The sequence below is a fragment of the Oncorhynchus clarkii genome, chromosome 31 (assembly GCF_045791955.1).
Source record: "Oncorhynchus clarkii lewisi isolate Uvic-CL-2024 chromosome 31, UVic_Ocla_1.0, whole genome shotgun sequence".
Classification (NCBI taxonomy): domain Eukaryota; kingdom Metazoa; phylum Chordata; class Actinopteri; order Salmoniformes; family Salmonidae; genus Oncorhynchus; species Oncorhynchus clarkii.
In genome coordinates, this window is record NC_092177.1 from 40,198,142 (window position 1) to 40,223,644 (window position 25,503).

General features: G+C 41.7%; 1 protein-coding gene across 1 annotated transcript in view; it reads left to right on the top strand.

Annotated features, from left to right (window-relative positions):
- Window positions 1-25,503, top strand: part of LOC139390747 (palmitoyltransferase ZDHHC9-like) — a 46,794-nt gene that overhangs the window by 14,386 nt on the left and 6,905 nt on the right. The window contains exons 2-6 of the mRNA XM_071138088.1: window positions 7,341-7,501; window positions 17,204-17,362; window positions 18,870-19,007; window positions 21,090-21,138; window positions 21,452-21,554. Of these exons, the coding sequence (XP_070994189.1) occupies window positions 7,341-7,501; window positions 17,204-17,362; window positions 18,870-19,007; window positions 21,090-21,138; window positions 21,452-21,554 (610 nt within the window). The remainder of the gene's footprint in view (window positions 1-7,340; window positions 7,502-17,203; window positions 17,363-18,869; window positions 19,008-21,089; window positions 21,139-21,451; window positions 21,555-25,503) is intronic.

Genomic DNA, 25,503 nt, shown 5'->3' on the forward strand with positions numbered 1-25,503 from the left:
CCTGTGATGTTCCATGGCTCAGCTCTCCAGAGGGGGGGTGTATGTGTGATTGATGAAGTAGGAGCATGGCACACAAGGGCAGTGTATCATCTGTGTTTGCCCATGTAACTGAGAGCGAGAGCGTGTGTGTGTCCTGTGTAGGGGGGGTGTATGGCGTCCGGGGTGTGTACCTAGCCTAGCAGAGCGGTGCTTGTCAGCTCCCTCATATATTTTGTGTGTGTGACGAGGAAGGAGGGCGAGAGAGAAGCGCACTGCCAAGTGCTGACCTTGCAGCCTGACTCTGGCCAGAGGATCTAGTAACAGGCCCCAAGGTCTCCCAGGCATCCATTTTCTTTCTTTCTTTCTCTTTCTCCTGCCTGCGTGCTTGCTCATATATGCTTGCTTGTTTTAACATCCTTGTGGGGACCAAAAAATTGATTCCTGTTCAAAAGCCCTAAAACTAAATCTAACCTCATTGTAACACTCTCCCTAATTGTTACCCTTCTGGATTTTCCCTCCGTTTGGCTGTTTTCATTCATTTGTCTGTTTCCCTGCCTAATAAACACGAGCCATGCAGTAAAATCCCTAATTTATATTCAGCTTCTTGGAAACCATTCTGTATCTAGCTCCCATAACAATGAGCACGGTTGTGTTCAGTAGGGCACAATGTAACACCATTTCTAAAACGGGAAATGAAAATGATTCGTCAAGGTTTTTGTGCCCAATGAACATAACCCAGTCAATGCGCTTATTTTTTTTATTTATTCAGCTGGGAAAACCTACTGTATCTACTTCCAATAACAATGGAGTCTTTGTTGACTAAAAGCTTGCTTGTTAAAGGTTGTGTTTTTATGTGAATTTGAGTGAAATGATCCTGTTCGTATCTGTACTTCAATACAAGCGACCTCCCATCTTAGGAACGCACACTTAATACATATTTGCCTCCTCATCAAAGTGTTGTGTAATGGATGACAGCTGCCACTATTCTCCCAAGAGATGTCTTCTGTCTGATGTCAAATTTTAAAGGCCTGGACTCAGGTGCGCGTACCGCCTCGTAGCCACTTTGGCAGCATTTTGGGTCTTACGGTTTCAGTCCCTTCCCAATTTGCAGATCAATGTGTATTACATCCCAAATGGTCAGAAGTAGTGCACTGTCGGGGATAGGGTGCTATTTGGGACACAACCAATGTATTGCAGTTGCTTGTTGGGCCCTTTTAGTATTGTGGAAAATCTGTTCCCTTTTCCTCTCTCTGTTGGAGGTCACTGGTGTAGTATTTCATGTTTCTGGAATCAAATTGTTATTACCTGATTAATTCAACACTTTGTTCTGCTCCACTGTGTTACAACTTTTTGTTGCTGATTCAACTTTTTTTCTGACTAAGATCAGACCGTTTTCAATTCCGAACGCACATAAATTAAGATTGTCCTTAAGTTTACTAAACAATTGTGGTGTCTTAAATTCATTATTGAGCTTTAATGTAATTTCATGCCACTAAAATGCACCTTTTACTGTAGGTTGGGATTATTTCTTATTGTTTTAAAGAGGTGTTTCCAGCCAGCACTTTGTCTTGTGGCTATAGCTGAAAGTCTCAAGCAAATATGTCAGGAGGATAACTGGGCACACGCATTGTGGAAAGTTCATGTAGAAATATACTATCTAGAACAAACATCTAGAACAAACATGAAGGAATCGTGTACTACTGAACGTGTTGAGATGACTGTGAATGAGATCACTGGGGCCTCTATTATGGTACTATTTCCTGTGGGCATCTGAAAGAGAGAAGCAGCTAATGTCATTTGTGGGCTCTCTGTTTCTCGCCAAGGCCCAAGAAAGAGTGAGTGAGAGAGGGAGAAAGTTGTGGGCAGACATCCTTACAAAAGATGTAAGTTTCACAGCTGTCCTACTGCAGATCTGCTAGCGCAGCATTACGGTACACAATTCAATGGTATTGTGATTTCACTTCTGCTCTCCGACGGACGGCTAATGCCGACGTAAAGTTTAAAGACTGGGCAGGAAGTACTTAGGCATGACATATCCCTCTGATGCTCAGGCACGGTGGTGTTGCTCAGCATGAGGACTACTAATATTTGAAGTCTGCAACATCTCTACTTTAGAGTTCCACTTGCGAAGTATATGATGGGCCAGTTTCCTAGACACAGATTTAGCCTAGTCCTGGGTTAAAATGCATGCTCAATGGAGATAAATAGTTGTTTTGTCCAGGAGTGGGTGTAATCTATGTTCAGGAAATGGGGCAGATACAGTTGAAGTTGGAAGTTTACATACACTTAGTTTGGAGTCATTAAAATTTGTCTTTCAACCACTCCACAAATTTCTTGTTAACAAACTATGGTTTGGCAAGTCGGTTAGGACATCTACTTTGTGCATGACACAACTAATTTATCAAACAATTGTTTACAGACAGATTATTTCATTTATAATTCACTGTATTACAATTCCAGTGGGTCAGAAGTTTACATACACTAAATTGACTGTGCCTTTTTAAATAGCTTGGAAAATTCCAGAAAATGTGATGTCATGGCTTTAGAAACTTCTGATAGGCTAATTGACATCATTTGAGTCAATTGGTGTACCTGTGGATGTATTTCAAGGTCTACCTTCAAACTCAGTGCCTCTTCGCTTTAAATCATGGGAAAATCAAAAGAAATCAGCCAAGACCTCAGAAAAACAATTGTAGACCTCCAAGTCTGGTTCATCCTTGGGAGCAATTTCCAAAAGCCTAAAGGTACCACGTTCGTCTGTACAAACAAGGGTACACAACTATAAACACCATGGGACCACGCAGCCGTCATACCGCTCAGGAAGGACACTCGTTCTGTCTCCTAGAGATGAATGTACTTTGGTGCGAAAAGTGCAAATCAAACCCAAAACAACAGCAAAGGACCTTGTGAAGATGCTGGAGGAAACGAGTACATAAGTATCTATATCCACAGTAAAACTAGTCCTATATCGACATAACCTGAAACCATAACTTCCAAAACCGCCATAAAAAAAGCCAGACTACGGTTTGCAACTGCACATGGGGACAAAGATTGTAATTTTTGGAGAAATGTCCTCTGGTCTGATGAAACAAAAATAGAACTGTTTGGCCATAATGACCATCATTATGTTTCGAGGACAAAGAGGGAGGCTTGCAAGTCGAACACTATCCCAAACGTGAAGCACGGGGGTGGCAGCATGTTGTGGGGGTGCTTTGCTGCAGGGAGGGACTGGTTCACTTCACAAAATACATGGCATCATAAGGTAGGAAAATTATGTGGATATATTGAAGCAACATCTCAAGACATCAGTCAGGAAGTTAAAGCTTGGTCGCAAATGGGTCTTCCAAGTGGAAAATGATCCCAGGCATACTTCCAAATTTGTGGCAAAATGGCTTAAGAACAACAAACGTCAAGCTATTAGTGGCCATCACAAAGCCCTGCTCTCAATCCCATAGAACATTTATGGGAAGAACTGAAAAAGTGTGTGCGAGAAAGGAGGCCTACAAACCTGACTCAGTCACACCAGCTCTGTCATGAGGAATGGGCCAAAATTCACCAACTTATTGTGGGAACCTTGTGGAAGGCTACCCGAAACGTTTGACAAGTTAAGCAATTTAAAGGCAATTCTATCAAATACTAATTGAGTGTATGTAAACTTCTGACCCACTGAATGTGATGAAAGAAATAAAGCTGAAATGAATAATTCTCTCTACTATTATTCTGACATTTCACATTCTTTAAAATAAAGTAGTGATCCTAACTGACCTAAGACAGGGAATTTTTACTAGGATTAAATGTCAGGAAATGTATATGGCTAAGGCGTATGTAAACGTCCAACTTTGATAATTGAGCCCGTTTCATCGACACCTCAACTCGAAGGGAACAGTTCTTGTTACTTAACGAGTCCTGTACATATCCTCTCCCGTGTGTGTGTGTGTGTGTGTGTGTGTGAAGTTCAATGGTACAAAGTCAAGATTAGAGAGCCCTCATGCAAATGTCCCTTCCCCTCCAGTAGTTAAATTGGAAGTGAACTTCTCACTCTGCATCAGTTAGCTATTCTAATTGGTACCAGGTAAGGGTGGTGCCTTTGCATTGCAAACATTTCCAGGGGTGATATGTTATCTCTGCTTCCAAGAATTGACTGTTACAAGCTCAGCCTCATGTGTTAGGAAAGTGTGCGATACCTTTTACAGGGTCCATAGCATGCATGATGGGCTCTTAGTCCAATTCTAAAGGGATAGAGCAGCGAAATTACAGATTTAGATACCGGTATCTTAAATGAATTGTGTTGCTCAATGACTCGATTCATTCAAATGTATGTATTAGAGGCATTTGGAACGTCGCACTATCGCAAGAATCAAGGATTTTATATATTTTTGGGTCCCAGTGAGGGAGAGAACAAACAAAAAAATGTATTAAGAGAATATATTAAGAATTACATTAAATAATCTTGAGATATTTCCCAGAGGCAAATAATACTGAACTCCAAATCTGATCATGACTGTTGAGTCTGAACGTGAGTTGACTACGCTGTTGACGTAATAAATATACATGGCCATGCTTAAATTTGACTGGTTTATCGCATCGTTTAAAAAAAAAAACAAGGAAAAATAACCACTAGAGCCCGGCCGATATGGGATTTTTGGATCTGGTTTTTAGAGTGGAAATATTTACCGATGACCGTTATCTGTCGATTTTATTATTCTAGCTGGAATGGGGGAACTATGGATTGTGCTTAAAACAGCCGTACAAAGATAAGCAGACATGTGAGGAAAGAACATTTTAATGTAAGCACCACAAAACAAATTCGGAGCGCCAGAAATATTTTTTTCTTTTTTGAAAAACTGTTACTCCAGTGAAAGGAGGATAAACCGCATCGATTCCAGCAAAAATAAAGATGCTTGGGCTCTGAAGACTGAGCTGCCTCATGCTAGCCAGCTGGAAAAACAACAACAACGGGACACATTTTCAGTAGCCACTGAATTAGTTCACTCTCTTCTCCGACTCGTGTAGTTATGTTGGGGGATTATGTCCGGTCTTTTTTTTTTTTTTTTTAGCTTTTTCTCCACATTTTATATCTGTCCTTTTCGGTGGATTAAACGTTGATACAAATATTATCGGTTTATATCGGTCAACCGATAAGAGCCACCCAAAGCAAAATGTATGGCTCTGGTACCACCCTGGTTTTGGCCAGGAATTCCAAGTGATGACAGTGTGACTAGAATGCTCAACCAGTCATCAGTGCTGGAATTATACATAATTGACACTGCGAGAGGGCTGAGACCAAGCTTCCTTTTCCTGCCTCCCTCTCCGTTCTCTTAATTCACTTCCTGTCCTCTGACTCTGCAGTAATTGAGCAAGCTCTAGGCAACTGTCTCAGGGCTTGAACCAGTGGAATTCTATATTGATTGTATGGATCTCTCCCTTATTTGTTTCCATTTAGTGTAGAAAAGGTAGCCTGATCCCAGATCTGTTTGTGCAGTCTTGTCAACTCATATGGTCGTTGTCAAGGCAAAGGAGTTGAACACACCGCAAAAACAGATCTGGAACCAGGTACTGGGGGAAACTTATCGGACCTGTCCTGCAAGTATGGCACCAGTTTGCAAACGTACCCGTCTAATCTACATAGTGCCTTTTGATCTACTAAGAGTTAAAAGGAATACGTCCTGAAATCAAGTCAATTTGCATAATGTGAAAGGAACTGAAAGGAACATTGTTACCCTGTATTTTGTTGGCTCACTCTTGTACACTGTCCCCTTAACCTCTTCCTCCCTCTTACAGTATGTTTCCACTGTGGTGTAGGACAGTGTTTGAGTCAGCATAAAATGGCACCCAAACAAAAAGAGGAAATTGAACATTTTAAATGGGAACTGGAAATGACAGTCGGTGTCTTGGGGCTTACATCACAACAGCATTTGTACCAGACTGAGTTGGGGTTTGTTTTTGAACTAGAAAGAATCTTCTTGGATTGATAGTGTTTGGGGATTTTGTCAGGAGATCCAGTCTTTATACATCTGGATCCACTAGAAATCTGGTGTTTTGAAAAAATGATTTCCTTTATACATACCTCTTGCATAATCAAATCTATATCCTGTTACACCAGGGTTTCGCAAACTCGGTCCTCCCGACCTCAAGGTGTGCACATTTTTGTTTTTTGCTCTACCACTACACAGCTGATTTTTCAACTAATCATCAAGTAGTGTTATGGCAAAGAAACATAACGTGCCCTTTGGGGATCCCGAGGACAGAGTTTGGGAAACTCTGCATTACACCATTTTGCTCACGGGCACTGTGAAAAACACTCATGATGACTCATCACCCATGCGCTGTCTAACATGCAATACTCAGGATTTCTGCCCTGTCTGACCCCCTCTTCTTTCCAGTGCACCCTTCACAATGAATTCCATGTGGCATGTATAGCTCACAGGGTATTATAAATGTGCTGCTAATTCATTATGAAGAGGGAAATGTTACCATAATATATTACCCTTACATTATGGATGTGTGATCTCTTCGCATGGGGAAGGAGGAGAGAAGTGCAGCTTTTCTATTAATAGCTCAATGCAGTGGCCTGCGGCGCTTACCAAACTGCCGCAGCACTTTACAGACCACCTTCACCCCCGTGAAGGGGAAAAAGGGCCTTTTTTAGAGGGGCATCCTGGCTGCAGAATGGTATCCCTACTCTATTGTAAGTTTACGGGTGCCAACTGGTTTTATGTTAATGCAGCACCCCCTCCCCTTACAGTGTGTGAGCATTCGGAAGAGTAAACACGGTCTCGGGGCTGTTGTTGATTCTTGAGCCGAAGCTGCAATGCGCGCGCGTGTGTGGCCCTAGGGGAAGGGTTGCAGACCAGACGGCCCTAACAGCACAGTTGCAACAGTGACCTTCTGAGCACGGCTCTACAAGAATGTGTACAGGCTTGTTTCTCAGTGCCGACTGTGCAGCGCTTTTGTTGACAATGATGGGACGCTAATACCCTCTCGTGTATAAGCAGAGGGATTCTTCCACCCCCGATGAAGTTATCTTCGCAGCCATATTGTTGTGCTGCCATAAAGGGAAAAATAGATTAGCTCCTGGGTCATGTAAATACATATTTTATATCAGATGAGGAGCATTAGTTTTGGTATGAAATTGAAGGCAATAAATTATAATTTTCCACAATTCATGAGAATTTGCATCAACATAACTAAACAGAATTATCGCCATGGCACGAACTATCCTGCTTTAGCTTAATGTTTTATGGGTCAATCGCATTATAATCACTCAGTAAGGAGTATTATTAAGAGGCAACATTGTGTGGTACATTGTTTGCTTGAATATTGCTATTAACCTATGGTCGGTCCTCTTATCACATCTGCAGATGCCCATACCTGGCAACCCACCTGTCCCCTGCCATCCCGGTCTTCGCTATTGTCCTCTTCCTTTTTGTCATGGCCATGTTGCTAAGGACCAGCTTCAGTGACCCGGGGGTGTTGCCGCGCGCCCTCCCCGAGGAGGCCACCTTCATTGAGATGGAAATTGGTGAGTAGTTGACCCATACCCGTGTCATCATAATAATAATTCACATCCATGCCTCCCTCATTCTTCTATAAGCCCTGTCTAGAAAAAAAAAACCTTAGGCGAGGGTTCCCCAACTGGTGGCCCGCAGGCTGAATTTGGCCGGCGGGTGATTTTATTTATTGTAAAAACACCAGCAAATCAGTTCCAAGTGGTTGTCATTTTGGGAATCTGTCCCAAAGTATCCTTCCGCGTAATAGAGAGACGTGATCGTATACAAGATCGTAAGCAAGGCTTGACATGATTATGTTTTGGTCAAATATAATATCTGTTTGGGCTTCTTGCAATCAAATTGCAGTCTACAAAATATTCAAAATGATCTTCTTCTGAATCTGGTTGATCAAATCAAAGTTTATTTGTCACGTGCGCCGAATACAACAGGTGTAGTAGACCTTACAGTGAAATGCTTACTTACAGGCTCTAACCAATAGTGCAAAAAAGGTATTGGGTGAACAATAGGTAGGTAAATAAATAAAACAACAGTAAAAAGACTGGAAAATAACAGTAGCGGGGCTATAAAAGTAGCGAGGCTACATACAGACACTGGTTAGTCAGGCTGATGATCCCTGCCCTAGGCCAACCCCCCTAAATGTGTATATTCGAAACCTAAACTGGATCAACGTAGGGTGACACTTCTGTAGTTCTGAAAGAGTTCCATCTAGCTATCTAGCCAATCGGAGAACAAGGTGGAGCTACTATCATGCTGCCCATACCGATCTAATCCTTTGTTGTACATGAAATGCCTAAGGGTTAAAGGCTAGCAAGGTCACTTCCGGATATGGAACAAATGTCACGGGTGGCTGGGGGAGGACTGTGAATTAGGAACCAAGCGAGGTCAAAAGCCTTCTAGGTGCATGAATAAAGTAGGTGTGTGTGTGTGTGTGTGTAAAGCGGCAGTGTGGAGACTAGAGGTTGATCGATTAATCGGAATGGCTGATTAATTAGTGCCGATTTCAAGATTTCATAGCAATCGGTAATCAGCATTTTTGGTCACCGATTATGGGCGATTACATTGCACTCCATGAGGAGACTGCATGGCAGGCTGACTACCTGTTATGCAAGTGCAGCAAGGAGCCAAGGTAAGTTGCTAGCTAGCATTAAACTTTATCTTATAAAAAACAATCAATCTTAACATGATCACTAGTTAGCTACACATGGTTGATGATATTACTAGTTTATCTAGCTTGTCCTGCGTTGCATATAATCGATGCGGTGCCTGTTAATTTGTCATTGTATCACAGCCTACGGGTGATTTAACAAGCGCATTTGCGAAAAAAGCACCGTCTTGCACCAATGTGTACCAAACCATAAACATCAATGCCTTTCTTAAAGTCAAAACACAAGTATATATTTTTAAACCTGCATATTTAGTTAATATTGCCTGCTGACATGAATTATTTTTAACGAGGGAAATGGTCACTTTTCTTGCGTTCTGTGCAAGCAGAGTCAGGGTATATGCAGCAGTTTGGGCCGCCTGGCTCGTTGCGAACTGTGTGAAGGCCATTTTTTCCTAACAAAGACCGTAATTAATTTCCAAGAATTGTACATAATTATGACATAACATTGAAGGTTGTACAATGTAACAGCAATATTTAGATTTATGGATGCCACCCATTAGATAAAATACGGAATGGTTCCGTATTTCACTGAAAGAATAATAATTTTGTTTTCGAAATGATAGTTTCTGGATTTGACCATATTAATGACCTTAGGCTCGTATTTCTGTGTGTTATATTATAATTAAGTCTATGATTTGATAGAGCAGTCTGACTGTGCGGTGGTAGGCAGCAGTAGATTTGTAAGCATTCATTCAAACAGCACTTTCGTGCATTTGCCAGCAGCTCTTCGCAATGCTTCAAGCACAGTACTGTTTATGACTTCAAGCCTATCAACTCCCGAGATTAGGCTGGCAATACTAAAGTACCTATTAGAACATCCAATAGTCAAGGGTATATGAAATACAAATGGTATAGAGAGAAATAGTCCTATAATGACTACAACCTAAAACTTCTTACCTGGGAATATTGACGATTCATGTTAAAAGGAACCACCAGCTTTCATATGTTCTGAGCAAGGAACTTAAACGTTAGTTTTTTTACATGGCACATATTGCACTTTTACTTTCTTCTCCAACACTTTGTTTTTGCATTATTTAAACCAAATTGAACATGTTTCATTATTTATTTGAGACTAAATTGATTTTATTGATGTATTATATTAAGTTAAAATACGTGTTCATTCAGTATTGTTGTAATTGTCATTATTATATAAAAATTGACCGATTTTAATCGGTATCGTCTTTTTTTAGTCCTCAATAATCGGTATCGGCGTTGAAAAATCAGTCGGTCAACATCTAGTAGAGACCAGAGCTTCAGCCTGTTGTTTTAATTTGTGTTTGTTATGCTTTATATCGCTAAAGGTTCATCATCCATGCTGTTCTGAGCTCATGCCCTAGTCAGATTTATTTTCTCCAATCTGAAGTGTACTGTTTCAAGCCTTGACGTAGTTTGAATTCATTGGTTTGGCCCTACAGCGAAGCATTGTGACGTTCTCATTATCTAAACAACATTAGCACAGGCACTAATTATGAAGGCACAACCAAATAGGAATATTTTGCTGACAATCTTCCTATGTTACTTTGTATAACCTAGCCAGATGTGGGTCTGAATGAACTTGCTGCACATGCATGTAATGGATTTTGTTTTGATTACCTGACCACTCCCTAGTGGACTATCCACAATTTTTGCCATTATTTCAGCCAGCTTCTCTTTTATCTCTTGAGGAAAAAGCCTGTCTGCTCTGCAATAGCCATGCCACAGCCCAACCCTCCCTCCCTCTCTAGCTGTTCAGTGTGCAGCCTCTCTGTCTGGGTGGTGAAGATTCACATTGCCCTCCATGTCCCTATTCTCTCTCGTTACGGTCTAGAGGCGTGGGTGGGGGGGACTGGTAAGAGGTCCTCTCCAGATGACAGAACAAGGCTCTAAATGATTGCCGCTGCTGCAGGTTGTCCACTGGAAGTGCCTGGGCTGGCAGCACTCCCTTTGTCACGGCTTTGACTCGAGCGTTCCAGTCAGAAAACAATGAGATGCATGCTAACGGCTATTGGGCTAACATGCTATTGCCTATTGGGACGATATGCTCCCTTTGTGACTGCTCTGACACAGGCCTTCCAGTCTGACTGCATAGAGATACATGCTAATGGTTTTTTAGCTAACATGTTAGCCCAACTTACTGTTGCTAACATGCTAATGAATTTGGGATAACGTTCTCATGTTTGGGCTAACAATGGCCGCAATGGCACTACTTAGAACAGCACAGCCGTTCAGTTTGTGACATTACCTTGTTTAGCAGATGGAGTATGTTGAGCCACAGATTGATTTGTTGGCGTGCATCGATCCTTCCCTGATAAGATTTTTCGCTCCTCCCAAACGTGTCTTCCTCAGTGTAAACTAGCACAGAGCCCACACGCATACCACACCTTCGCATAAAATGACAAGAGATAAATCGCTCAAATGCCAAAAATAAGTCACATCCTCATCAAGCTGTTCAAACGTGTTTGTACGAGAAAAAGAAACCATCAACTTCAATTCAGCTTGCCTTTTTAATTAACAAATCAAATCTTATTTGTCACATGCGCCGAATACAACAGGTGTAGACTTCACCATGAAATGCTTACTTACGAGCACCTTTCCCAACAATGCGGAGTTATAAGTAAGAAAGATTTTGGACACAATAAAATGAGGCTATGTTTTCATGCACACTAATAATAATATTAAACGGATTATGGCAGTAGGCAGAGAAAGGAAATCGTCATGTAAAACCCTTACCCTGTTTATCTTAAAATTGAAGTAAGCATACGCTGATTTAAAACACCTGGTTTTCTGAGCAATCTTTTGAATTATTAGGACATGTAAACAGCTTAATCACCGTTCCAGTCGTATTTTTGATCTGCACGTGTGCCAGCAGTGGTAGCCTTTATCTTATGTGCGAGTGAAGTGGGTTCAGAAAAACTGAAAGAATGCATCTTGGAAATAGTTTTCACATCCAAAATGTACATGTCCGAACTCCAAGTCAAATAACTTGGCAATAATATGGTCACTGTAGTAGAACGTTTATTTTCTTCTGTGATTTTCTGCATTTATCAAAAGTCCCGTCAAGTTGTCTGATTTTGATGTGTCCATGTAAACAGGATTATTAGGGGAAATTGTTCATCTTCCAAAGCATGTAAATATTTAAAACTATTGCGTTAATCTGACTATCCACCATAATTGTATTATTGTGTGCATGTAACTGTGCTCACTGAGTGTACAAAACATTAGGAACACCTTCCTAATATTGAGTTGCACCCCCGTTTGCCCTCAGAACAGCCTCAATTTGTTGAGGCATGGCCTCTACAAGGTTTTCGAAAGCATTCCACAGGGACGCTGGCCCATGTTGACTCCAATGCTTCCCATAGTTGTCAAGTTGGCTGGATGTCCTTTGACCATTATTGATACACACTGTTGAGCGTGAAAAACCTGGCAGCATTGCAGTTCTTGACACACTCAAACCGGTGTCCCTGGCACATACTACCCGTTCGAAGGCGCTTAAATATTTTGTCAAGGGGCCTCCCGGGTGGCGCAGTGGTTAAGGGCGATGTACTGCAGCGCCAGCTGTGCCACCAGAGTCCCTGGGTTCGCGCCCAGGCTCTGTCGTAACCGGCCGCGACCGGGAGGTCCGTGGGGCGACACACAATTGGCCTAGCGTCAATTGGGAGGGATTGGTCGGTAGGGATCTCCTTGTCTCATCGTGCACCAGCGACTCCTGTGGCGGGCCGGGCGCAGTGCGCGCTAGCCAAGGTTGCCAGGGGCACGGTGTAGCCTCCGACACATTGGTGCGGCTGGCTTCCGGGTTGGATGTGCGCTGTGTTAAGAAGCAGGTTGGGTTGTGTATCGGAGGACGCATGACATTCAGCCTTCGTCTCTCCCGAGCCCGTACGGGAGTTGTAGAGTTGTAGCAATGCTACAACTCCCGACGGGCTCGGGAGAGACGAAGGCTGAATGTCATGCGTCCTCCGATACACAATTTGTATCTACTACAACAATTGGATACCACGAAATTGGGGAGAAAAAGGGGTAAAATTCAAAAAAATAAAAAAAAATTTGTCATGCCCATTCACCCTCTGAATGGCACAAATATACACAATCGATGCCTCCCCTTCATCTACACTGATGTGGATTTAACAGGTGACATCAATAAGGGATCATAGCTTTCAACTGGATTCACATGGTCAGTCTGTCATGGAAAGAGCAGGTGTTCCTAATGTTTTGTACACTCAGTGTACAAGGAGTACTGGTACCGGGTACGAGGTAGTTGAGGAAATATGTACATGTAGGTAGGGGTAAAAGTGACTAGTCAATCAGGATGGATAACAGAGTAGCAGCAGTGTGTATGTGGTGTCAATATACGTGTGTGGTGTCAATATACGTGTGTGTTGGAATGTGTGGGTAGAGTCCAGTGAGTGTGCATAAAAAGGGGGTCAATGCTTGCGCTCCAGTACCACTGTAGCAGAGAGTGGCTTGGGTGGCTGTAGTCTTTGACCATTTTTAGGGCCTTCCTCTGACACTGTCTACTATTGAGGTTCTGGATGTCAGGGACTGTCCCCAGTGATGTACTGGGCTGTATAGTTCGATGCCAAGCAGTTTCCATACCAAGCGGTGATGCAGATATGCAAGATGCTCTCAATGGTGCAGCTGTAGGACTTGAAGAGGATCTGAGGGCCCATGCCAAATCTTTTCAGCCTCTTTAGGGGGAAGAGCCCTCCTCTGCCCTCCTTTTCCTGTAGTCCACGATCCGCTCCTTTGTCTTGCTCATGTTGTGAGAGAGGTTGTTGTCCTGGTGCCACACTGTCAGATCTCTGACCTCCCTATAGGCGGTCTCGTCGTTGTCGGTGATCAGGCCTACCATCGTTGTGTCATCGGCAAACTTTTTTATAATGATGGCGTTAGAGTCGTGCGCGACAACGCTGTCGTGGATGAACAGGGACTATGCACACACCCCTGTGTTGAGGGTCAGCGTGGCAGGTGTGTTGTTGCCTACCCTCACCACCTAGGAGCAGTCCATCAGGAAGTATAGGGTCCAGTTGCAGAGGGAGGTGTTCAGTCCCAGGGTCCTTAGCTTAGTGATGAGCTTGGAAATCACTGTGGTGTTGAACACTGAGCTTTAGTCCATGAACAGCATTCTCACAAAGGTGTTCCTTTTGTCCAGGTGGGAAAGGTCAGTGTGGAGTGCAATAGAGATTGCGTCACAACACCCCCCACCCCTCCCCCCCTACAATGTGTGCGGTTTTAATGTGCCATCTTTCGCTAGTGTGGCAGGTGGTGGCATATTTGTGATGGAACGTGGGGGTGTGTTAGTGGGAGGCAGATGGGCACGGATGTTTTGAGCCCAACGACGTGTATAAAACCCTGTATGACTGACAGGTGGCGCTGTAAGATGACTACACCCCACTGTGTAGCCATCTTGGTGGTACTCCTCCATTGTAAAATAAAACATTGATTTTTGAAGCTGTCAATGCATTTTTATGTCTACATTTGTTTTTGTTCTTCTCATGTTTATTCTATTACAGACACCTTAATGTATACTTCTAAATTAAATTATGTGAGCAAAAATAAATAAAAATATGCCTTTATAAACTATTCACACCCTGTGAGTTTTTCCACATTTTGTTGTTAAAGTGGGATTCAAATTATTTTGACCTTTTTTGTCAACGATCTACACAAAATACTCTAATATCAAAGTGGAGGAAAATGTTGTACATTTGTACAAAAATTATGTTAAATAAACCACTAATATACAGTATTTAGGCTTGCCATAACAAAGGGGTTGAATACTTATTGACTCGAGACATTTCATATTTTTATTTGAAATACATTTTTAGAAATGTATAAAAACATTGACATTATGGGTATTATATGTAGGCCAATGACAAAAAATTATATTAAATCCATTTTAAATTTAGGCTGTAACACCAAAAAATGTGGTTGTGAATACAGTGAAGGCACTGTTTATATACAATACATTTTTGGAGAGTACTAATGTTACTGTCCCCACTACAACAATAAAATACTTAAATACATGTAATTTTGTCCTTGAAACATTTAATTTAAATACTGTAGAATTCCATAGAGGACTGTGCCATGTGGCGCAGCAGTCTAAGGCACCGCATCTCAGTGCTACAGGTCACTACAGACCCTGGTTCGATTCCGGGTTGTATCACAACCGGCCGTGATTGGGAGTCCTATAGGGCAGCACACAGCTGCGGTGCTGTCACTTGGCCCATTAGTGGCTAGTTCCTAGAGGAATGCTAACAGTATAAGATCCTCCTGAAATACATAATGAAATTGGGCCGATGAAGACCGGCTTTTCCCAAGGGACTGCTAGTGTAACCGATGTAAAATGGCTAGCTAGTTAGCGGGGTGCACGCTAATAGCGTTTAAATCGGTGAGACCTTGAAGTAGTTGTGCCCCGGGCCACGGCTTTTGTTGAGCGCTGGGTAACGATGCTTCGAGAGTGGCTGTTGTCGGTTTGTACAGAGGGTCCCTGGTTCGAGCCCTGGTAGGGGCGAGGAGAGGGACGGAAGCTATACCGTTACACTAGCTAGCTACATTAATCCACAAAGCAATGGTTTTAAGTAGAGTGGTTTTGATTCACATGTGATTCGATTTATTAAAAGCCTGGTGTTTCTTTAAGTGTTTGTTCACTATGTGAAGAAGACATTTGCCCGCCATCTTGTGTGCTGTACACTATTGATTTGGCCTGTTCAGTGTTGACTTTTTTTTCATCAATGGCGGTAGCAAAATCCTTAATATATTCTGCTTTAACCATGCAAAGACTTTGGAAGTGTTATGAGGTGGTATGGCCTCAATGCTTTCGAACTGTAAATGTTCTTTTTTTGGTCAAGTTGTGCGGTCTTCACCTGTCCTAGCAGGTATTCCTACTGGCAGTATTCAGTCATGTTATTCCGTTTATTCAAATGAACCATGCAGGAAAGGTTAAACCATTTTGAATGTTTTATAATGTTATATTTTCTGATTTGATCTATCGATTCCCTGGATCATTTCATGTTTTCATGTGTATCTGAGTGGACGTAGCAACGTGATGAAGTCGCTCAGACTGGATGTTAACAGGAATACGACTTTTAGATCGGAAACGTCTATTAAATGTCAGATTTCAGTACTGGCCCGATTTTCATAACTCGGGAGGATGTCTTCTCTCGAATGAGCAAATCATCATATTTTTGTGATATTCTTACCTCAATACATTTTTTTTTATTTAACGTAGGGTATAGAATATTTTTCCTATTTTTCTCTCTTTTAGTCTAGTGACTTGCATGGTGCCTTTGCCCAGAGATATTATAGAAAGGAGATGGGAATTCAATGAACAGAGGAAGGTGGTATGCCCCACCAGGCATGACTGACAAATCGTGTTCCCGTTGTCATGTAGGTTCATTATTTCACATCGCACATCTGTTTCATACTTATTGTTGACGAAATGTTGACAATTCGTGTTAATGTTGGGGTTTTGAGCTAGCGCCCAATAGACTCACATTGAAGGGGGAGAGCTCCTTGTCCCAGAATCGTCCAGAATGCACCAAGCGGCCCATTGACGTAGCATGACAACGTTTTCCCATCTCCTCAAAAGTATATAAATTATGCCGTTGAGCATGTTCGACTCCACTCTGAGGCACATCGATATTCAGGTTGAACACGGTGAGATTGTCGACTCCTAAATTGATTAGTCCAGTTTGTTTAGGCGATGTTAGTTAACCAGCCATGTTACATGCGGATATTGTCTTTGGTGTTATTGGCTAGCCAGCCAGCCCATAGAGAGAGCATTGCAACAGATTCCCACAGCTATTTCTCATGTTGCTACCAAATGAAACATTTGTTCACAAAAAAAAAGTGGTATTTAACGCTGTAAATTCTAAAGGAAGAAGTGGATTTTTCCTTTTAAGCGATTCATAGTTACTGTAAACAGGACTACATACCCTGGCACAACAAGACTCATCGTCCCAGGTCCAGGTTAATAAGTTTTAAAAAAATATAACAGTCCTGCTATGCTTAAACATCATGGTAAATAACTGACCGGTGTGTGTGTGGAACCTTGGGCTGAAGCGACATTCTCAAGGTTCGACGATTCACATTTGTGTGTGCTTCCAAAAGCCCTTCATTTTTAACCGCCGTTGTGACTCTAAACTCACGGCCTCACTGTGTAGATATTAAACCCGACTGGAAGCTCCATTTCCACCAGCTTTGAATACAATACTTTGAAGTGTGGCGATGGAGCTAGCAACAGGCAATGCAATAGAATTGATGCTCTACTATATGATTATGTGTGTGGTAGAGGCACTCTGGGTCAATTGTTTGAATTCTGGTTAAGTCTGGTATATTTAGTTGAATTAATGTAATTTGCCTGTGGTCGATCTATGACTTCTAACTTGTTAAATGCGGATTATCATCCATGATTAAGACATGTCTGAAGCCAAATTATAATTATTCTTGATTTAAAGGCAATTTAGGCTTAACCTGCGTGTGAAACTTGCACTACACAGTATGAACATGAATAGATATGACTCCATTTGTTAACTGAGTATAATCCCAAATGGCCACCTTTTTGTTATCTCAGAGGCGGCTAATGGGAACGTCCCGGCTGGGCAGCGGCCTCCACCTCGGATCCGCAACGTCCAAATCAACGGGCAGATCGTCAAACTGAAGTATTGCCACACCTGCAAGATCTTCCGACCGCCTCGCGCCTCACACTGCAGTATCTGTGACAACTGTGTGGGTAAGAGAGAGCACTCTTCTCCCTTCAGTCAATTCATCTTGTTCTTATTATGTTGTTGTTATTATGTTGTTGTTCTCAGTCTGAAAATAACATTTTCAATTCATTCAGAGACTGGGTATTGTGTGAAAACTAGCTTATTTTTTTTATCAGCGTGTGAAGGACACATTCTGCTGATGTAAGTTTTTATTTGTTTTCCCAAGCCTTGAACTTACCTACATTTATTTGTCAGTGTTTTAGAACATTTTTATTGGAAATAGTTTGAATCTAAATCTCTATTGATAATTTCCATATCCGGAGATGGGACATTCTATAGCTGAATGGGTTTCCAGTGGGGATTTGGAATGCTGGCATGGAATGCTGGCATATTCATTCTTCCCAGATCTCTACAAAACACTCTTTGGAATGTTTCTTGAGGATAGTTTTTCATGTGTGTGCATGAACATATCAAGCTTTGCAGAATAACAGTATTTTGGCTAGTCATGATTGAACCATGCATTTGGTCTTTAAACATCAGTTATTGTGTATGACCCCCCCAAATCCGTGTGCTGTGTCATGCTGGTCACACACAACCAGCATGACACAGCAGCTTGGGACAGCCAGCCAGCCTCCTTATGGCTCAGGCCCCTTCACTCTGCAGTAAGGGATCAATATGATCAATGAATCAATAAAGGCTGTGTGTTTAATGATCATCTGTCTTTGCACAGGAGTTGGACAAAACAAAAGACGTGACCTTTCTTCAATGCAATCAAGTCTGTTGCGGTATTGTAGTGATTAAAATCATAGATCTTTCACATATTTGAGTAAAACTAGTGGGTGTGGTTAATAGCTGGAAGGAAGGTGTTTTCCATGAACCTGTCGTACAATATTTAGTAGTTGATTATACACACTGGGCTCTTTTCTATATACAGTACATCAACAAATCATATTTATGGTTTATCCTCATTCCAGATATGCTTCAATGCAGAAGTGCCCCACCTGCATGCTGCCATCATATATGTTTTAATGTGTACGTGTTGTCTGCCACAGGGAGAAAAGTGTAAAGCTGTCTGACCCTGGATAGCTTCACTCTGGCTCTGGTCCTAGTGTAATGAAGAAACAGGGCTCACTATATTTAGATCAGAGAAAAAGGAATTATAGGGAAATGGCTCTTATTTCCTGTCAACTGCGTGCTTGTGTTTGAGGGATTGGGACCTATCGTAAGCAGAGGACATTGGCTAATAGCTACTTTACCTTTGTTGAACTTGGTTGTTATTGTCAGAATGAGTTTTCAATGACTACCCAGCTAAATCATTTTTTTATTTAATTTATTTTCATTTTTGTTCAACCTTTAACCAGCAGAACTTTGGGGAAGGGTCTATCCAACGCACTCATTGACACCTCCACAAGTTAAATTGAACTTTAGTTTGTTTTTGTGTTTGTGTTGAACTGTACATTTTGATCCCGTGGCCACAGAACCTCTTCCCTCTCCTCTCCATCTTTGACCGCCTCCCGCTCCTCTTTTCCACAGATCGTTTTGACCATCACTGCCCCTGGGTGGGCAACTGTGTGGGCAAGAGGAACTACCGCTACTTCTACCTGTTCACTCTGTCCCTGTCCCTGCTTACCATCTACATCTTCACCTTCGCCATCGTACACGTGGTGATGCGTGAGTACTGTTGTTCCTTCATAGTTTCGCTACATAGGTGTCAGTCGAGACCAGAGCAGAATAGAATAACAAAAGCAAATGTAGATTCAGGTCAGTTTCAGACCATGGCAGTACTTTAAGGCTGTGTTTACAGATTTGGGCGATTCACAGGTGTGCGGGGAAACCGTGACTCTGGACAGTTGAGAGAGTGTATTCGATCGGGAAGGGTCAGTGAGAGAGTGAGGGATGCGGACTAAATATGATGAAAAAGAGACCTAGTTCAGCTGAGGCTTGACTGGAGCGTAACTGCCTGGATGACCCACTCACTCACACACTTCCCTTTGATCTGTTCCTATACGTGGGACTTTACAGACAGCGAGATGGCAGGGAAAAGCAGAGGGCATTTACAGTCAGGATAATTGGCTCCAGGCTTGTGATCTTAATTCAAGCCACAGCCTGCGCACTGTCAATGTTATCCCTAATTTGAATGAATAGTTTTGTTTTTTTAATGGTCGAGTGAGTGAGGGGAATATGTAAGTGTACGTCTTGGAGCTTATTAGCAGTGTGTGTGTTTCACCGTGCCTTTTGGAAAGTATTCAGACCCCTTGACTTTTTCACATTTTGTTTCGTTATTCGAAAATGAAATAAATAAAAAATAAATCCTCAGCAATATACACTCAATACCCCATAATGACAAAGCAAAAACAGGTTTTTAGACATTTTTGCTAATTTATAAAAATAAAAAAATAATTTTCATAACTATTCAGACCCTTTGCTATGAGACTTGAAATTGAGCTTCGGTCCATCCGGTTTCCAATGATCATCCTTGAGATGTTTCTACAACTTGTTTTAAACTGTTTTAAACTGTGGTAAATTCAATTGATTGGACATGATTGGAAAGGCACACACCTGTCTATATAAGGTCCCACATTTGACAGTGCATGTCAGAGAACAGATCTGGGGAAGGGCATCAAAACGTTTCTGCAGCATTGAAGGTCCCCAAGAACACAGTGGCCTCCATTCTTAAATTGAAGAAAATCGGAACCACCAAGACTCTTCCTAGAGCTGGCCGCCCGGCCAAACGGAGCAATCGGGGGAGAAGGACCTTGGTCAGGGAGGTGAGCAAGAAATCAATGGTCACTCTGCCAGAGCTCCGGAGTTCCACTGTGGAGATTGGAGAACCTTCCAGAAGCACAACGATCTCTGCAGGTTTCCACCAATTAGGCCTTTATGGTAGAGTGGCCAGTCGGAAGACACTCCTCAGTGAAAGGCACATGACAGCAGGCTTGGAGTTTGGCAAAAGGCACCTAAAGATTCTCAGACCATGAGAAACAAGATGCTCTGGTCTGATGAAACCAAGATTGAACTCTTTGGCCTGATTACCAAGCGTCACGTCAGGAGGAAACCTGGCACCATCCCTACGGTGCAGCATGTTGGTGGCAGCATCATGCTGTGTGGATGTTTTTCAGCGGCAGGTACTGGGAGACTAGTCAGGATCGAGGCAAAGATGAAGGGAGTAAAGTACATAGAGATCCTTGATGAAAACCGGCTCCAGAGCACTCAGGACCTCAGACTGGGGAGAAGGTTTACCTTCCAACAGGACAACGACCCTAAGCACTCACCCTAAGCACACAGCTAAGAACAAATCCCTGAATGTCTGAGTGGCCCTGCCAGAGACTTGAACCTGATCGAATATCTCTGGAGGGACCTGAAAATAGCTGTGCAGCGACGCTCCCCATCGAGCCTGACAGAGCTTGAGAGGATCTGCAGAGAAGAATGGGAGAAACTCCCCAAATACAGGTGTGCCAAGCTTGTAGTGTCAGACCCAAAAGACTTGAGGCTGTAATCGCTGCCAAAGGTGCTTCAACAAAGTACTGAGTAAAATGTCTAATTTTAATACATTTGCAAAAATGCCTAAAAACCAGATTTTTGTCATTATGGAGTATTGTGTGTAGATTTGTGGGGGGGAAAAAACTAACAATTTTAATCAATTTGAAAATAAGGCTAACTATCACAGTGGAAAAAGTCAAGGGTCTGAATACTTTCCGAATGCACTGTATATGCTCCACAGAACATTCTTGAACTATGTGCTCCTCTCTACAGGCTCGGTGGACTCTGGGTTTGTGAAGACACTACAAGACACACCTGGAACATATCCTTTCAGTTCCACATAAATCTACAGTTCACAATACCATCTGGTTATTGACCCATAGGGCCACTGTGGTTTACTTTTTAAACCTAAAAGAATCAGACATTCATAATAATCATAAGATAGACAGGTTTGAGTCAAATCATGTTATATGAAGTTATAAAATGAATCATCCCTGGGGCATTTAACATAAAATTATCTAAATCAGTAGTGATTGCAGTAACCGCATGTTCGACAAAGACCTATCCTTGACCTGTGGACTTAGCGCTTGTAGTACTGTTACTGTTTCTGTCCTGTTTCTTTAACCCCATCCCACTGTGCTGGAAGTGTTGGTGTGCTTCTTCACCTTGTGGTCAGTAGTGGGACTGACAGGCTTCCATTCTTATCTTATCTCCCTCAACCAGACCACCAATGAGGATGTGAGTATATATATTCTCTACCATTCACTACTCCTATTACAGGGGCTGTGTCTCAACAGTTTAAACTGTCTGCCTCTCCTCTTTTTATCCAGCACGGGTGATTATGGAGATGAGGAAGGAAGGATGTTTTAGATTATTGACACAGCTGGTAGTCTCAGAAATCATGAGGGATTCTCTTGGTAACTTCGAAAAGGGAAAAATAAATCCAGGAAGGGTCCTCCTCAGACAACTCTCCCAACAAATCATGAGATTTGGTAGGCGCGGCTTAAAATGCAGACAGGAATTGTGCATATGAAAAAGTCTTACCATAGCTTGTAGGCAGACATGACAGAACGTTGCAATTTAAAGCCAAAGTTTTCAGGCCAAACCTTTGCAGTAGTTTTTATTCAAGGTTGACACAAACTAGCCACTTGTGAAATGCACTTATTCAAAATATTCTAGATGCTATTTTGTGTCTGAGGGGTGTTTACACTAGGGCAACAAGCGGATTAGGCAGTGACGTAAGAAAGCCGGACGTCCCACCTTTCCTCTATGCTAAACTGATGTTGTCTAAGTACAGGCGTGCCTGCTGGAACATTGGCACGTTGTAGGAGGCAACTCGTCTAATGTAGCGACTACACAGTCGGGACTCGAGTTAAAGTTTTTACATTACCACAGATCTGGGATCAGATTAACGCTATCCCTAATCCTAACCATAATGCAATAAGACCTGACCCTGTGTCAGTTGATAGGAGCTGCTTCACTCCAGGGTTCTGTTTTAAATGCTCAAAGTGGAGTGCTAACATGGCATGGCTGGAAAGATAAATATACAGTCAGGGTGGGTGATGTAAACACTCAAGTTCTCCAGTCAGCTATCACCTTGGCAACCACACACCCTTTTTTTCCTTTGTAGCCTTGGTGGGGGGGGGGCTAGAATTCAATCAAATAGACCATGGCAATATTTACTCTGCCTTTGTTTTCAAATGCAGGCAAAGACTTCTTATTCTGATGAATGCAAGGTCTACCTTTACTGGTCGTAGGTTTTTATACAGTACCCAAGACCGGTGTGATTTCATGACCATGGTGGGGACAAAGCTTTACTGCCTGACTATGGCAATGCAGAAGTAATTTAATTCTAATTTCAAGTTTGATTAATAACTACATAGCAGTCTTAGACACTCACATCCATTGGCATTACATAAACAATAAATCATCAACAAGTTTACAAAAGCCTATTGAATAGTGAGGACAATTCCATGGTAACATAATGACAAAACCACGAAACAAAAGTTTAACAAACCGTACAAGTCTATATGCAGAAGGACTACTTTCAACCATTTCCAATGAAAATGTGACCAAGTTTTCGAAAAAAACCTCAGTTAAATATCTCTCCTCTGAATTAAAATTCAAACATGTCTGCAAAAAATAATGGCTATGATATGATATGACACCTTGAGTTTGGTAAGTGAAGTGGATTAACACCTGATAACAGAATGACTGTAGCCGAATAGGTCCTGATTTGTACTACACAGAAATGCATCGTGATGAATATGCGATGCGTTCGTTGATGTGTCCTGTATAGGTACACAAAGGTAGAAAAATGTCATTTCCTCCTTTACATGTTTGGGTATATTTCCACACATTAGTTATTAAAGGTATTTGTATCGTTTTGTACAGTCAGTGTATATCTGAGGTCTAACCTCCTGAAAGGACCGGTCTAGTATATTTCTGAACACCCTGAGGAATTTCTGTTTCCATTACATTCACCAGCAGGTAGGGTTTCAAAGGGACAGTATATTACTGGAAACCTCCTAAGTTTACCAGTAAACAACCAGAATTTTGGTAACTTGCGGGTTTTGAGGGAATTTTATCAATGACATCTAGTGGCCTTTTTGGGTACTTCAGGTTATCACAGCAGTTTGTAATTATCTCTGTCCCCCTGTGTGGCCTTATCACCTGTAAAATATATAAAATGAGATGACTTTAAAATCAAAATATATATAACAAAGCTGTAAAACATCATCCTAAATATAAACCGTAAACATAGTAAAAACTATTGATGTCTAATATGAGGGTTTCAGCATGAAATATTATTTTTTTTACACATTTATTTGATTTTGTCAATAGGCCATGTTGAAAAATGTTTTGGTGCCAATCTGGTTGCAGTTGGGAAAAAATTCAATAGCTAGAAGAGTTGCAGAGTTCATTGAAATGAATGCAATTGTTGATTAGATGCTTTTTGTCATTAATTACGCAATTTTCTCTTGAACCATATGGTCTGTCCACTAGAAACTCCTGGACAATATGTGCGCTACATGACCAAAAGTATGTGGACACCGCCTCCACTTTCTGGGAAGGCTTTCCGCTAGATGTTGGAAAATTGCTGTGGGGTCTTGATCTTACGCTTGTGTGCGGCTGCTCGGGTCATGGAAACCCATTTCATGAACCTCCCGACAAAGTTATTGTGCTGATGTTGCAGTTTGGAACTCCGTAGTAAGTGTTTCAACCGAGGATAACTATTTTTATGCACTTCAGCACTCGGGGGGGGGGGGGGGGGGGGGGGGGGGGGGGGGTCCTGTTCTGTGAGTTTGTGTGGCCTACCACTTCGTGGCTGACCGACCCGTTGTTGCTCTCACAGTTGACTGGGGGAGCTCTAGCAGGGCAGAAATTTGTCGAACTGACTTGTTGGAAAGGTGGCATCCTATGAAGTTGCCCCGTTGAAAGTCACTGAGGTCTTCAGTAAGGCCATTCTACTGACAATGTTTGTCTATGGAGATTGCATGGCGATGTGCTCAATTTTATAAAACTGTCAGAAACGGGTGTGGCTGAAATAGCCGAATCCACTCATTTTGAAAGGGTGTCTACATACTTTTGTATGTATTTTGTGTGCGTTTGTCTTGTTTTTGTTCAAGTATAAATGACCTAAATGACTGTGGATTACCTGTTAATTACCGAAGATTCCGCTAACTTTGGTACATTTTGGGTAGCTTTGCAACCCTACCAGCTGGATACTTCATGCATTGATAACTCTTTGTGTGAAGAATTATTTGCATTTTGGAGAAATATATCCTAGTGTCACTACCCGTCAACACAGAATTATGTTAAAGAATGTGGTCTTTTTAATGACAATATGCCCTGTATACATGCATATTAACATACCTATCTTATACTTTGATCAGGAATTTATTAAATCCCTCACCAGATATTTTTTGTAGGTCAAGTGTAACCCTGTGGGATTACAATCTAAAAATGGAACTGTACTTTTGAATAAGGTATAACTAAAGGGAAATTAGTATAATTAAATAATTTTTTAAAATGGTAACCAGACAGGCAGTGTCAGATTTTTCTGTAAGGGTGTTTGCTTTCGGCAGAAGTAGGGTTGGGGTCTATTCCATTCCAATTCAGTCAATTACAGAACTGAAATTACAATATACCTCATTGAAATCGAATTGAAATGGAATTTACCCTGTGTGGAAGAGAAGGCACAAGAAATGTATTCCTTGCTACAGTGCCTTCAGAAAGTATTCACACCCTTTGCCTTTTTCCACATTTTGTTAAAGCCTGAATTTAAAATGGATTACATTTAGATTTTGTGCCACTGATCTACACACAATGTCAAAGTGTCATTTTGTTTTTAGACATTTTTACAAATTAATTTTAAAAAATGAATCTGAAATGTCTTGAGTCAAGAATTCAACCCCTTTTATGGCATGCCTAAATACGTTCAGGAGTAAAAATGTGCTTAACAAGTCTCATAATAACTTGCATGGACTCAACATAAATTGCTATTAACCCATCTCTGTACCGTACACATAATTGTGTCTGTAAGGTCCACCACTAGAGCAGTGCATTTAGAGCACAAAGACCAGGGAGGTTTTCCAATGCCTCACAAAGAACGGTACTTTATTTTAATTTTTATTTCACCTTTATTTAACCAGGTAGGCTAGTTGAAAACAAGTTCTCATTTACA